Source organism: Neolamprologus brichardi, chromosome 18, assembly GCF_056152115.1.
Source record: "Neolamprologus brichardi isolate AB-2024 chromosome 18, ASM5615211v1, whole genome shotgun sequence".
In the NCBI taxonomy this organism is placed as follows: Eukaryota; Metazoa; Chordata; class Actinopteri; order Cichliformes; family Cichlidae; genus Neolamprologus; species Neolamprologus brichardi.
Genome location: NC_142121.1, coordinates 8,215,584 through 8,230,413, shown reverse-complemented (window position 1 = coordinate 8,230,413; position 14,830 = coordinate 8,215,584). Strand labels below are relative to the sequence as shown.

The window sequence follows — 14,830 nt, the reverse complement described above, 5'->3', positions numbered from 1 at the left end:
TGTCACCAACATTTTAACGTTAGACATATAATTTTAACAGCCTCTGTAAACTAATATCCTGGCTCGCTCGAGGCTCCGTTTTCTCTGACAGTTTCAATCAAAATGAGAAATGCTGCTCTGAGACTGAGAGAACTGATAGTGCTGCCTGCTGTGCAGTTAGTTTACAAAACACGTTATTCATGGTTACATACAATTTTAGACTGATGTGGGCCAAAGCCTAGCATAGCCTGTAACGTTATTGTGACGTTATTGTGACGAAGCTCCGAATCGTGCGTCGGGTAATCTCGGGGGCGTTTTTCTGAAGCGCGTATCGAGGCTTGCTTTGATTACGTATGCAGTGACGTTCGAGGCCTCGCGAGCAGTCCGTACCACGTGACTGATTCGGGAACTGGTTCACCGGTTCGCGCCAAATTCGAAATAAAATGGGCAGCAAAACACAGCTGATTCCCCCATCACATTGTGTTGTGGATTGGATTACGTACGTGTTACATAGTTACTTGAGCATTTCTTCCCTCGATGGAACCAGCAAGGAAAAGAAAATTTTCCCCTGTCTGGCAACATTTTGATGTCATCTCTCCTAATAAGGTATACACACTGTAATAAAGAAATGATAAGTACCATAATATAAATAAACCACAGCACAGATCCTATAATCAGATTTCTGTCTTTTTGTTTATTAAAAGGTGAAGTGTTTGCTGTGCTCTAAAGAACTTGGATACAGCAACAACACCTCATCTATGCTGAGGCATTACAGAGCCCTGCATGAGAACAAGGAGACTAACCAAGGTGGACCAAGCTCAGGTGAGTTTTTGTAGGTTTTAAGGATACAGTCATTTGATACATTTATATTCCCCATGTAATTCATTAATATTTGGGTTCTATTTACTGAAATATGTAATTTCTTAATGTTTTTTTGTTGTATCAGGGGAGAGGAATGATGTGGATGAGGCCTTGGTCAACATGGTGATAGAGGATTCCCAGCCCTTCACTATTGTGGAGGACAGTGGGTTTAGGAAGCTTGTTAAAGTTTTGAACCCTAACTATGTTCTCCCCACAAGGCAGGTGTGTATCTTAAAATATGAAGCATGTTTCCATTTTGCCTTTATTTACATATTAAGTACTGTACCTTCTTTTGTTTAGGCTTTGAAAGCTATGGTGGACCAAAGATACAAAGAGTCCAAACAAAAAGAACAACTGACTGTGGCCAAGGTTTCTGCAGTTAGTTTGACATCTGATATGGACCTCCATTAACACAGAGGCTTACCTAGCCGTCACCTGCCATTTCATTGACTCTAACACTGCATTGCATTCTGTAGTGTTAGGTGTTCAGCACTTCCCTCAAGCACATACTGCTGTCAATTTGTCACAAGTAACAGCAGCGCTCATGTCAGAGTGGGGCATTACAGACAAAGTTACATGTTATGTGACTGATGGAGCAGCAAACATGGGTGCTTGTGCTAAGGAGCTTCGTTTGCGTCACAGTAATTGTGCGGCACATACATTAAACCTAATGGTCAAAAAAGCTCTTGATCAACACACGACGCTGTCTGACATCCGGACTACCTGTAGGAGGATAGTGGGATATTTCAAGAGCAGTACAACTGCTAAGGTTTGTTCCATTATTTCATTACTGCTTTGAGGTGCTGCTGCAGTAACACAGCTTGAATTAATCAGTTTGTGTTGGCTGTTTTTCTAGGAGAGGCTGACAGAGGTGCAGGAGCAAATGGGCCGGCCTGCACTGAAGTTAATTCAAGAGGTGGATACACGTTGGAACAGCACATTCCAAATGCTTCAACGTGTTCATGAACTCAGGGAACCTATTGGAGCATCGTTAGCTGGCCTGCACACTGATATTTGCCCACTATCCTCTGAACAGTATGACCTTATGGCAGAATGTCTTAAAATACTCTCCCCATTTAATGATGCCACCACTGAGCTGTCAGAGGAAAAGCGAGTGTCTGGATCCAAAGTAATTCCACTTCTAACAATGTTGCACCATGCACTAAATGAAGAGGAAATGGGAGTTGTCCTAACTCCAGAGAGCTCCACCATGGTTGAGTGTCTAAGGAGACAATTAAAGGAGAAGCTCTACACATTGCAGTCAATGAGCATCATGTCACTGGCAACATTGCTGGATCCAAGGTTCAAAAAAATAGGCTTCTTTAGCCCAAATAAAGCAATGGATGCTGAGAAGAGACTTATTTTTGAATGTGCTGCTATTTTGCAGCACGTGGCCTTCTCATCAGCAGCCTCATCATCAAAAGCTTCTCAGCCTGTGACTCAAGGTATATGAGCACATTTCGATTATTATATTGTATTTAGTTACTTACATTCTGTTTGTTTTAGGTAGCAAACTGTGGCATCGTTTGGACACCACTGTTCTAGAGACAAAGACCCCAAATGCTACTGCTGATGCAACAGCTGAAGTACAGAAATACCTCCATGAACCAAATATCGTCAGACTGGAGAATCCGCTGGAGTACTGGGCTGGACACAAATTTCTTTATCCAAACTTGTATAAACTTGCTGTGGTTTTTCTTGCAACCCCTGCTTCATCTGTGCCCTGTGAGAGGATATTTTCAAAAGCAGGAGAAATCCTCTCAAAAAAGAGGAACCGTCTTAAGCCCAGCACTGTGGAAAAGCTGCTATTTTTGAATAAAAACAAATGAAAACTTTTCCCTAGTGTCATGAGCACTGTTATAAAGTCACAACCACATTCACATCACAACTCCCTCCCTTTTTGTTTCCATGTACATTCCTGTGTTAAGCTGCCAATTTATTATACACAAACATTAATTAAATTAAATTAATATAAAATTAGTATAATATTAAATATAACTAATATTTAGAGTTTAGTTATTGGTGTCATGAACAAAAGTAATTTCTTTATTCGTTCAACTTGAAGCGCCACACACTAGTTTGTGTCACATGATTACACAGTTACACAATCATCCCAAAAACTCTGTACTGATAGTTTCCACTTTCTCTTTTGTATCAGACATACTGAGACAATATTCGGGATAAATAACCATAAAAACAATTTATTTATTCAGTTTAGAGGTTTACACATCACATCATTATAATCATTGAGCCCGTTTCACTTGAATCGTCCACTTGATGGCGCAGTAGAGCAAATGAATCATCACAATGCTTCGAACCATGAGTCGACCAGTTGGATGGAAAGCTTCATTTCATCACGAGGCTTCATCTCACCATCACAACATGTTATGAGTGAGCTTGACTTTAAGTGACTTACAGGTTTCTTTGAAAAATACTTTCTTATATCCAGGTTCTTCCTAGTTGCTGCCGTCCTCCTCTCCTCCTCGCAGCGCAGGCTTGCCGCTGCTGAAACTAAACAGAGCTCCAATCACATTGGCCATATTTGTCACGTGACGTAGGACTCCAGTAGAGAACGTAATTTAACTCTTTCTGCACCGCTGGGTGAATGAGACGCTGACAGATCGTTTTTTTTCTTTCTATCGGGTTTGTTTTTCTTTCTAATTATTGGTGGGGACAATTCAATAATCGCTGGATATTGGTGGGTCCCTTCCGTCCATGCCAAATCTACGCCCTTGGACTGAACAGTCGTTTAGCTTCTAGTTTAATCGGCTTTGCTGTGTAATCTTTGCTGCCAACAGTGTAGTGAAACATTTAAGCTGTACATGAAAGTTAATGGGTAATTATGATGATCTTTACCACAAAGATTTTAAATGAAAGAATAAACAAAGGGCATGAAAACTGATTCTTATGTCTACTGTGTATCTTCAGTGTGAATGTTGAGTTTTATTTGAGTGTCTGCATTTAAAGCACATATTAATGTATTGTTTCGAAATCCATGTTGGTACACAGGAAAAATTACTAAAGAATGTAGAATTAGAACACTATCTGTATTTGTTTTTTTAAATAGTTTTACATATATTTTACTATTTAAAAAAACAATCAAGAAATCAAGCTTGCTGCCTGTCTTGTACAGTAATTTCATTTGAACATAGGTTTGATTTAGTGGAGTCAGTTGTTCCCATGCATCATTCTGTAAGTGTGAGAATGAACTAAGATTAGAAAATGTCAAAATATAAAGTGTGATTTATTTTTATTCATCAAAGCATCCTAAACTTTGCTGAACTTTTTGAAATATAAAATGAACTCGCTGAGTGTTGACTGTCACATTTCAAAGCACCAAGTAAAGATAAACTATTAAACTTTAACTGGGTCAGACTTGTTACTGCATGTTGTAACCAAACATACCACACCCTGCTTCAACTGAATGGCTCTTGGTCGCTCTGTAAGAATATTTCTTTAGTGCCTCCCTTCACAGATGTGTCTGTATCAGGATGGGTCTAAACAACATGGTGTAAATGCAGTTGCTGGTGAGCCTCATTTCCTGTAGGAGGTGAAAAAGAGCAGAGATCTGTTTCCCTTCAGAGCACAGAGGTTGTTTCTGTTCAGAGGAAGTGAAACTGTCTGACAGTCACTGAGAGACGGTGAAACGGCACAGCACATGAATCAAATGGATCAAACAAAATTCTGCTGTTCAGTCTGTTTGGATCTACTGAAGGATCCGGTGACTATTCCCTGTGGACACAGCTACTGCAGGAACTGTATTAAAAGCTTCTTGGATGAAGAGGAAAAGAAGAAAATCTACAGCTGCCCTCAGTGCAGACAGACTTTCACAGCGAGGCCTGTCCTGGAGAAAAACACCATGTTAGCAGATTTAGTGGAGGAGCTGAAGAAGACTGGACTCCAAGCTGCTCCTGCTGATCACTGCTATGCTGGACCTGAAGATGTGGCCTGTGATGTCTGCACTGGAAGAAAAATGAAAGCATTCAAGTCCTGTTTTGTGTGTTTGACATCTTACTGTGAGAAACACCTTCAGCCGCATTATGTAGCAGCTCAGTTAAAGAAACACAAGCTGGTGGAGCCCTCCAAGAAGCTCCAGGAGAACATCTGCTCTCGTCATGATGAGGTGATGAAGATGTTCTGCCCTACTGATCAGCAGAGTATCTGTTATCTCTGCTCTGTGGGTGAACATAAAGGCCACGACACAGTCTCAGCTGCAGCAGAAAGGACTGAGAGGCAGAGAGAGCTGGAGGTGAGTCGACAAAACATCCAGCAGAGAATCCAGGACAGAGAGAAAGATGTGAAGCTGCTTCAACAGGAGGTGGAGGCCATCAATCAGTCTGCTGATCAAACAGTGGAGCACAGTGAGAAGATCTTCACTGAGCTGATCCATCTCATCCAGAAAAGAAGCTCTGATGTGAAGCAGCAGATCAGATCCCAGCAGGAAACTGAAGTGAGTCGAGTCAAAGAGCTTCAGGAGAAGCTGGAGCAGGAGATCACTGAGCTGAAGAGGAAAGATGCTGAGCTGAAGCAGCTCTCACACACAGAGGATCACATCCAGTTTCTACACAACTACCCCTCACTGTCAGCACTCAGTGAGTCTACAGACTCATCCAGCATCAATATCCGTCCTCTGAGCTACTTTGAGGATGTGACAGCAGCTGTGTCAGAGGTCAGAGATAAACTACAGGACATTCTGAGAGAGGAATGGACAAACATCTCACTGACAGTCACTGAAGTGGATGTTTCACTGTCAGATCCACCAGAGCCAAAGACCAGAGCTGGATTCTTAAAATATTCACGTGAAATCACACTGGATCCAAACACAGCAAACAAACAGCTGTTATTATCAGAGGGGAACAGAAAAGCAACATTTATGAAACAACAACAGTCTTACTGTGATCATCCAGACAGATTCACTTGGTGGCAGGTCCTGAGTAGAGAGAGTCTGACTGGACGTTGTTACTGGGAGGTGGAGTGGAGAGGGGGAGGAGTTCGAGTAGCAGTCGCATACAAGAATATCAGCAGAACAGGGAGTGAGAGTATATTTGGACGTAATGACAAATCTTGGTCATTAGATTGTGACAACAACAGTTATACATTTTGGTACAACAACATCCAAACTCCTGTCTCAGGTCCTCGTTCCGCCAGAGTAGGAGTGTACCTGGATCACAGAGCAGGTATTTTGTCCTTCTACAGCGTCTCTGAAACCATGACTCTCCTCCACAGAGTCCAGACCACATTCACTCAGCCGCTCTATGCTGGACTGACATTTTACTTCAATGCAGTTGGAGGCACTGCTAAGTTGATTAAAGTGAAATAGACTGAAGTCTTTCATATTGTGGGTTTAAATCTGTATTTTAGTTTCATTTTATTTTCTCTCCATCATTTCTGCACAGAGATCAGCTGTCAGTCAAACATTATGGGTGGTACCTCCACATCTTCTAGTTGTTCTCTTGATGTTTCTGAGTTTTTAAAGGAGATCTTTCCTGTGACTGTTTATGGAGGCTATCACTGCTCATCATCATTTTGATTTACTAAAATATTTCTCCACATGAAAATGTAAACTTCTCTATCCTCTAAATGTTTCTGGAATATTTGTATTGAAAAATGTCCACATTTCTCTTTATGAGTATGGCAGACCATGTGTGTGTGTTTGTGTTTGTTTTTGTCAAAATCATCAAACAAATGAGGGAAAACTGTGATTTTAATGAATGAATTCATATATTGTGTTGATGTTTTATTGTGTGAATAAACTGGAAGGTTTGACTATAAATCAAACTTTGAACAAAGTCTTTTCTTCTGTCTTCATTCCAGGATCTCACTCAAATCTGATGCAGAAAATATGAAACTAATCTGAGAGAATAACTGAAGCAGTTTTCCTCCTGAAGCATCACAAAGTTCAGAGTTCATGTTTAGAGCAGAAGATTCAGCAGTCGCTCTGTGACCTTTCAACTTTCTTCACTAAAACAGCTTCATTACAGAGAAACAAGTCACATTTTCTTCATGTTCTTAAGTCCTTTCAGATGTTTTTAATGGTCCTTGAATACAGCATCAGTGTCGCAGGTTTAAAAGGTCACTTTCTGTTGTGTTCAAAGATTTCCTTCGCCTGCAGCGCCTCCGGCTCCCACGCCGCCGCCTGCAGCGCCTCCGTCTCCGGCTTCCACGTCGCCGCCTGCAGCGCCTCCGGCTTCCACGCCGCCGCCTTCAGCCTTGTCTGGTCCGGCTTCAGAGTCTTCAGCCTCATCATCCATGCCGGCTGCAGCCTCATCATCCACGCCGGCTGCAGCCTCTGTGTCTTCGCCCTCAGCGTCGCCTTGTCCAGCCTCCGTGTCTTCGCCTTCAGCGTTGCCTGTTCCAGCCTCCGTGTCTTCGCCTTCAGCGTCGCCTGGTCCAGCCTCGTCTGGGTCTGCAGCTAACCGGCCAATTTCCAGGCCACTGGCCAGGCGCCATCGCCATCGTGGGCGGCCCCCAGACTCCCTTCACCTGAGTCGCCACCGTTGCCTTCCGCACGGTCGGCCCCCTGAACTCTGTCCACATCGGCGCCGCTTCCCCTTGGTCTCCCTGCGTCTCTCCCTGCGTCTCTCTGTGTGTATTTCCCCGGACCTCCCTGCATCTTTGTTCTGGTTTGTTTTGTTAGCTCTGCCCAGTTTAGGTTTTCCTGCTCATGTTCACCCGCCATTGCTGTTTATTTCTACTCGTGTTAATAAATACTCACCTGCACCAGAGCTGCCGCTTCCTGGTCCTAAATAGTTCCCACACGGCTTGCCTCGGCAGACCGTGACAGTATCGAACAATACAAAATTTAAAATTTATTTTATCAACTTTCCTTCTGACTGTGCTGTCTTTGTTGAGCGCTCAGTGGATCTGCGCTCGACAGTGCAGCCTAGGCGGAGTAGTCGAACGCAGATTGACTGAGCGCAGGGCAAGCTAGCGAGACAGAAGTTAAGCTCTCCTTGCAACATGGCAAATTGAACCTCCCCCACCCTCATTCAGATCTGGCGTTTGGAACTATTTTGGTTTTCATGTGACGTATGACCCTGAAGGTAAGCGCGTCATGGACAAAAGTAAAACAGTATGTTGGATGTGCCAGCAATGCTCAATTACATGGGTGGGAACTAGTGAGTTAGCGCAGTTAGCTCGTTAATGTGTTGACGCCGTCCAGCCCCACGCACGGGGCGATCCGCGGTAGCTCGTTAACGGAGATTTGCCGTGTTGTGGCGTTAACCTCATTTCAGATTAACGCTGACAGCACTAGTGGGAACACAACGAATATGATTGCACATTTACGCCGACATCATCCTAGTGCAAAGACAAGTGGAAGCAGACAAAAACAACAAGCACGCATGCTACAAACTTTACCCGGTTTGTAGCATGCGTAGAGCATGGAGAGCTGCTCTTTGAAGGATTTGGGCTAGAGACAGGTGACGAGCAGTATGCTCCACCGCCTGGTTCTGACCAAGGCTTCCCTCGTTAGCGAGTTAAAGACCGGTTGAAGATCTTCTGTTTTGTCTTGTGTTCTTCATGAGGAACAAGTCTCTCAACTAGCGGGGCCTGTGGAAACACAGACTCAACACATACAGTGTTTTTAATATTAAATGCAGCGATATCCCTCCTGCTGCCAGTACTAATCTAATCATGTCCATTTTGGTCATTTCCAATAAAAACCTTTGTGTCTTCATCTGCGGCCTCCAGCTCAGCCTCCTGTGTTTTTGTCAGCACCACCATCTCCAAACCACACCTCAGGCAGGTGTCACTACTATCTCTTGGTCTAATTCTTCAGTCATAAATCACCTCCAACGCTCATCTCGAACCACTACACCCTGTGTGCTCTCGCTTCTTCACCTCCCTTGTGCACTGTCTGTTTCTTTTGATGATTGAACCCTAATATGCACACTTTACAAACCCTCCCGCTACTATTTTTTATGTCTGTTCTCTCCAGAGGATACCTACACCTCTCCAGACTCACTTCCACATCGTCCCTAAAATCCCAAAAGATCACAACGTCATCAGCAAACATCACATGGCACAGAGACTCCGTGTGAGGGTTGGCCGAGTTCTGCAGGCAGAAATAAATTGTTCGGAGGGTTGACAGTCCAGCCTTTTTATTATTTCCTTTACAGTTGTGATCTAATGTGTCATATATACAGAGCAGCAAACTAAAGAAAAATCAAACTAGAAAAGCTCCACAAAGAAAAGATAACATGTGCAATTTAAAGATAATCCTAACTACATAGAAACCACTCGGCACCAGAGATGGGCAGTTACAAGTAACGCGTTACTGTAATCCGATTACTTTTTTCAAGTAACGAGTAAAGTAAGGGATTACTATTGCAAAAACGGTAATTAGATTACCGTTACTTTCCCGTAGGAACGCTGCGTTACTGCGTTACTAAAACCGTGATTTTTTTGCGAGAATGTCTCATGACAGTGACGTAAGCGAGTGCGACGTTCGTGACAACAGCTGTGTGCAGATCAACAGTTGATCATATATCGAGTGCAGAGAGAGTTTGAGCGTGCAGCGTTTAAAGCGTGGAAGTACTGACCTTACTTTGAGTTTGATTCCATAAAAAGTGACAAAAACATTAGTGTCCGTTGTGCGTGGGAAGAAAACTTCTTTTTACAGTGAAAAAACCCCTAAACTTCCAAACAAGCACCGAGTAGCTACGACGTAATGGGAAACTCACAGAGAAACTCGCGGATTCTTCCACTGACCGCAGCACACCTGCACCAGGGTAAACCTCCGCCTGCCCAACTCCTGCTTTACAGGTGAAAATAGAGCAACAGGACCGCTAGTCTTTGACTTTATTTATTTTCTGCTGTGTTTTACTTAAATCTATTTGAAAGAGTGAGTGTAAACACACACAAAAATATTATTTTATGTGCTGGAATGTGCAAAAAATAGGTTTAAATATTAAACAAATTTCTTCCAGTCAGAGAATGTTGCATATAATTAAATTTTTACTTGATGCATAAAGTTAAAAGATTAAAACTAATAAAACAAGTTAAAAAAAGAGATTTTTCCATTTGATTACATTTTGCATGATGGATTATGCAGAAAAAGTAGAATTGGGCTGAAAGATCTATCACTTTATCACCTATTCAGGTTGTAAATCGTGTTTTTAAAAAGTAACTAAGTAACTAAGTAATTAATTACCTTTGAAAATAAGTAAGCAGTAAAGTAACGGGATTACTTTTTGGGGGAAGTAATCACAATTAGTTACTGATTACTTTTTTCAAGTAACTTGACCAACACTGCTCGGCACTGGGCAAAACCCCTTTAACAAGGACCCCCGACTCTCCATCACAATCTGGCACACACCGATCCTCCAGAGGAGTTGCAGCCCCTGACGTAATAGCCAGTGGCTTTTTCCACTCCTTGAAATAGCAGTTAAATACAATTATGGATTAAATGAACAATTCTCAATCTGCCATTCGAGTATAATGATAATAAGTTAACAGTGAGAACATTGAGACAAATATATTGAGAAAATTCCCCGATTCTGCAAGCGTTTAAAACCAACAGATACTACACGTGGCACATTCCCTTCCACCAACCTCCCCATTAAAAGGACGTCATAAAGACTCATGGTGTTGCTGTTCCTGGGCCTTTGCCAGCTAGAGACCAGGTGTAGTCTGGAGGAGAGGTGAGCAAACAAGCAAACAACAGCATGCGACAACAGAAAACAAGAAGGGCCAGATGCAAAGTCAGATGGTAGATTTCTGTTGTGTTCTTGGTCTTTTTTGTTTGTTTTTTTGTTTTATAAAAAATCTTTTTTTATTTCCCAAATATTGACGCTACAGCAATTATTTTGTTAACATTCCTGATTATATGAGGCAGAGACTTACAAAAGGTGTGCCCTTTACTAAAGCACAGTGTTGACGTGGGAATAAAACAAAAGTAACTTATCACATTAACATTTACATCATTAAAGCATGTAATTATAGCACACCTCTGTTTGTTGTGAATGAATACATCTTCAGCATCTCGAACAACTGTTGCATCTAAAAAAAACCCAAACAAAACACCCAACCCTGATGATACGTCAGGGTTGGGTGTTTCACCCACTCGGTACATATTTGCTCATTCTTCACGTTCACGGTTCTTTAAATTTGTGAGTGGGTGTAACCAGCTTATATGTCTGGAAGCTCAGACAAACTTTTCTAACATTGCAGACAGAGACACATGTTGGCTGTGCATGAAACTGAGAGCTGAAATGGCGGAGCTAGAATTTCAAAACAACGAAAGAAAATTCTGCTGTTCGATCTGTTTGGATCTACTGAAGGATCCCACAACTATTCCCTGTGGACACAACTACTGCATGAGATGTCTCAAAGCCCACTGGGATGCAGAAGATACAAAGCAAGCTCACAGCTGCCCTCAGTGCAGACAGACTTTCACACCGAGGCCTTTCTTGATGAAAAACACCATGTTAGCTGAGTTGGTGGAGGAGCTGAAGAGGATTAGGCTTCAAGATGCCCCTGATGATGATCACTGCTATGCTGGACTTGAAGATGTGGCCTGTGATGTCTGCACTGGAAGAAAAATGAAAGCCTTCAAGTCCTGTTTATTCTGTTTGACATCTTACTGTGAGAAACACCTTCAACCTCATTATGATGTGGCTCCATTAAAGAAACACAAGCTGGTGGAGCCCTCCAAGAAGCTCCAGGAGAACATCTCCTCTCGTCATGATGAGGTGATGAAGATGTTCTGCCGTACTGATCAGCAGAGTATCTGTTATCTCTGCTCTGTGGATGAACATAAAGGCCACGACACAGTCTCAGCTGCAGCAGAAAGGACTGAGAGGCAGAGAGAGCTGGAGGTGAGTCGACAAAACATCCAGCAGAGAATCCAGGACAGAGAGAAAGATGTGAAGCTGCTTCAACAGGAGGTGGAGGCCATCAATCAGTCTGCTGATCAAACAGTGGAGCACAGTGAGAAGATCTTCACTGAGCTGATCCATCTCATCCAGAAAAGAAGCTCTGATGTGAAGCAGCAGATCAGATCCCAGCAGGAAACTGAAGTGAGTCGAGTCAAAGAGCTTCAGGAGAAGCTGGAGCAGGAGATCACTGAGCTGAAGAGGAAAGATGCTGAGCTGAAGCAGCTCTCACACACAGAGGATCACATCCAGTTTCTACACAACTACCCCTCACTGTCAGCACTCAGTGAGTCTACAGACTCATCCAGCATCAATATCCGTCCTCTGAGCTACTTTGAGGATGTGACAGCAGCTGTGTCAGAGGTCAGAGATAAACTACAGGACATTCTGAGAGAGGAATGGACAAACATCTCACTGACAGTCACTGAAGTGGATGTTTTACTGTCAGATCCACCAGAGCCAAAGACCAGAGCTGGATTCTTAAAATATTCATGTGAAATCACACTGGATCCAAACACAGCAAACAAACAGCTGTTATTATCAGAGGGGAACAGAAAAGCAACAGCAATGAATCAACAACAGTCTTATTCTGATCATTCAGACAGATTCACTATAATGTGGCAAGTTCTGAGTAGAGAGAGTCTGACTGGACGTTGTTACTGGGAGGTGGAGTGGAGAGGGAGAGGAGCTTATGTAGCAGTCGCATACAAGAATATCAGCAGAGCAGGGAGTGGGAATGAATATAGATTTGGACGTAATGAAAAATCCTGGGCACTAGACTGCTTCAAAAACAGTTATACATTTTGGTACAACAACATCCAAGCTCGAGTCTCAGGTCCTCGTTCCTCCAGAGTAGGAGTGTACCTGGATCACAGAGCAGGTATTTTGTCCTTCTACAGCGTCTCTGAAACCATGACTCTCCTCCACAGAGTCCAGACCACATTCACTCAGCCGCTCTATGCTGGACTTTGGCTTCACTGCTTTGGAAACACTGCTAAGTTTACTAAACTGAAACAGACGTGTTTTTGATACAGCAGCTGGCTCACATCTGTACGTTATTATTATTATTTTCTCTCTGTAAATTATCACAATCACTGTTTTAGCATTTCTGCACTGTACTAGATGACTTTTATTTATAAAGTATTTTTCCACAAAAAAATCTAAATGTTTGTGTTTGTATATGTATGTATTTAAGTGGAATATATTTATTTGATTTTATTTAGTTATTGTTTTTTTGTTTTTTGTTTTCCAATTCATGGGCTGGGACAGAGACAATACAAGACCTTCCTGTATATATATTTGTAAAGAAATGAATTATTTATATGAATATATACTCATTTTGAATTTTATGCCAGCAACAGGTTTAAATCTTCTTTTAAACATAATATTTAAGAGTTTGTTCTTTAAAAGTGAGGACAGTATTTGTGTCCGAAGAATATTTTCTCAGGTGGCTTCATCAAGTCAGTTATGTAACATCTCAGCACTTTGTGTTTGCTTGTTTTTGTTTTTCCCAACAGTGTCAGATGTTTTTGATTGGGTGCCAGGTCTACAGTGCAGACAGACCAGCTTTGCAGTGATGATGTTTTCTGTGACGTTATACTGTAGATGTACTGGAAGGATGTGGTGTGGCATTGTTTTTGAACGATTATAGCCTTCCTAAAAAAACATGAACATTTCCTTCAGAAATATTTTACATTAACCGTTAAACTATTTGCACCTGCGGTCTTTAAAGAGGAGGTGAACTTCGTTATTGTTACTTTTGAAAAAGTAACAACAAACACAAAATCTGTTTGTTACGTTTACCAAGTCAAAATAATCTCATCTCTGCCAATTGTTGCTGTTTTGTTTTTAAATTATACTAAAACAAATGAAACTTAAATAAAAGAAATAATCAGTTTTCTTGAGAGCTTGTAATCCCTTACACACACACACACACACACACACACACACACACACACACACACACACACACACACACACCTGTGTATTCAAACCTTTGCACGCACTCTCACACTTTCTCCGCTTTTCAATATCAAAACATATTTACCCTCCAAACCTAATAACAGGTTGTGTCTCCCGTACTAACAAAAAAAGGAATCAAGAATTTATTGTTACTGACGATGAGTCTTTTGCATTGTCATGGAGGAATTTTGGCTGACTCCTTATTGCAGAATCTCTTGAATCAGAATCAAAATCATCTTTATTTGACCAGGTTTGCGCACACAAAAAAGGAATTTGACTCTGGTTCACTTTACTATTCTGCATGTAAAAAAAGAACCACAGCAAAGCATCTCAATCTGATTTAAATCCAGAATTTGTTTACGCAATTCCACAACCTTTTTTTTTCTTTTAGAAACACTGGAGGGTTTTCAGACATGAACAGGATGTTTAAGATCATGCCAAAGTATTTCAGTCTCATTTAAGTCCAAACTTTCATTAGGACACTCCAAAATTTTTAGTTTGTAGTTGTTTGTTTTGTAGACTTGTTGATGTGTTTCGGATCCTTGTCCTGCTGCATCGCCCAGCCTCAGGGCACAAACTGATGGCCGGACATTCTGATTGGCCCTGAAGCAGTGCGGTGACTCGGACATCTTTGCACTTCAGTCTGCACCAGCGGGCCTCATGCTGGAGCACAGACCTTTCCTCCTCTGGTCTGTAACGTTTCGACTGGTCGCTCATGACCCGTGGTTCCCGTTTCATGGCGTCTTCGCGTTTTTGACTGTGTGCATGGGTCATCGTATCCGGTGGTCCGGGCCTCTGTCAAACTGGTCAGCTCCACATTTGTTTGGCCAGGCCTTTGCAAGTCAGTTAGGGAATGGGCTGCATGCGTTCCATGCGCACAAAGGTCCATAAGCACACTAAAGCAGCGGTCCCTAACCCCCGGGCCACGGACCGGTACCAGTTGTTTTCTTGACTTGGGTTTCACGTTGTGGTCCCCCTACTGACATTACATCCGACAGGGCCCTCATTATGTTTCAGGGCTGACAGCCTGGGGGTCAAGATTCACCGCACCACTGCATACCACCCGCAGGCTAATGGGATGTGCGAGAGGTTTCACAGGTCGCTTAAGGTTGCGCTCCGCGCTTCTTTGACTATTAGCGGCTGGGTTGGCC

General features: G+C 42.4%; 4 protein-coding genes across 4 annotated transcripts; all 4 read left to right on the top strand.

Annotated features, from left to right (window-relative positions):
• The first annotated feature begins 516 nt into the window (after window positions 1-516).
• LOC148097615 (zinc finger BED domain-containing protein 4-like) lies at window positions 517-1,251 on the top strand. Its single transcript, XM_087832475.1, has 4 exons — window positions 517-585; window positions 684-801; window positions 926-1,062; window positions 1,141-1,251. Exons 1-4 carry the CDS (start codon window positions 517-519, stop codon window positions 1,249-1,251), a joined length of 435 nt encoding a protein of 144 aa, XP_087688601.1.
• Window positions 1,252-1,702: 451 nt separating this feature from the next.
• Window positions 1,703-3,773, top strand: LOC148097614 (zinc finger BED domain-containing protein 4-like). Its single transcript, XM_087832474.1, has 3 exons — window positions 1,703-2,285; window positions 2,347-2,565; window positions 3,769-3,773. Exons 1-3 carry the CDS (start codon window positions 1,724-1,726, stop codon window positions 3,771-3,773), a joined length of 786 nt encoding a protein of 261 aa, XP_087688600.1. The 5' UTR covers window positions 1,703-1,723.
• A 725-nt stretch (window positions 3,774-4,498) lies between these two features.
• On the top strand, window positions 4,499-6,160 carry LOC148097613 (tripartite motif-containing protein 16-like). The gene has a single exon (XM_087831412.1). It carries the CDS (start codon window positions 4,499-4,501, stop codon window positions 6,158-6,160), a length of 1,662 nt encoding a protein of 553 aa, XP_087687538.1.
• A 4,777-nt stretch (window positions 6,161-10,937) lies between these two features.
• Window positions 10,938-12,746, top strand: LOC148097612 (tripartite motif-containing protein 16-like). Its single transcript, XM_087831414.1, has one exon. The coding sequence runs from the start codon at window positions 11,037-11,039 to the stop codon at window positions 12,744-12,746; it is 1,710 nt and encodes a 569-aa protein (XP_087687540.1). The 5' UTR covers window positions 10,938-11,036.
• The last annotated feature ends 2,084 nt before the right edge of the window (window positions 12,747-14,830 follow it).

Bases quoted from the DNA above. Each gene is read 5' to 3' on its own strand.
- LOC148097613 (XM_087831412.1), top strand. From the start codon at position 4,499: ATGAATCAAATGGATCAAACAAAATTCTGCTGTTCAGTCTGTTTGGAT.
- LOC148097614 (XM_087832474.1), top strand. From the start codon at position 1,724: ATGGGCCGGCCTGCACTGAAGTTAATTCAAGAGGTGGATACACGTTGG. The intron at 2,286-2,346 runs GTATATGAGCAC...TGTTTGTTTTAG, and splicing joins TTCTCAGCCTGTGACTCAAG to GTAGCAAACTGTGGCATCGT.
- LOC148097612 (XM_087831414.1), top strand. From the start codon at position 11,037: ATGAAACTGAGAGCTGAAATGGCGGAGCTAGAATTTCAAAACAACGAA.
- LOC148097615 (XM_087832475.1), top strand. From the start codon at position 517: ATGGAACCAGCAAGGAAAAGAAAATTTTCCCCTGTCTGGCAACATTTT. The intron at 586-683 runs GTATACACACTG...GTTTATTAAAAG, and splicing joins ATGTCATCTCTCCTAATAAG to GTGAAGTGTTTGCTGTGCTC. The intron at 1,063-1,140 runs GTGTGTATCTTA...TCTTTTGTTTAG, and splicing joins ATGTTCTCCCCACAAGGCAG to GCTTTGAAAGCTATGGTGGA.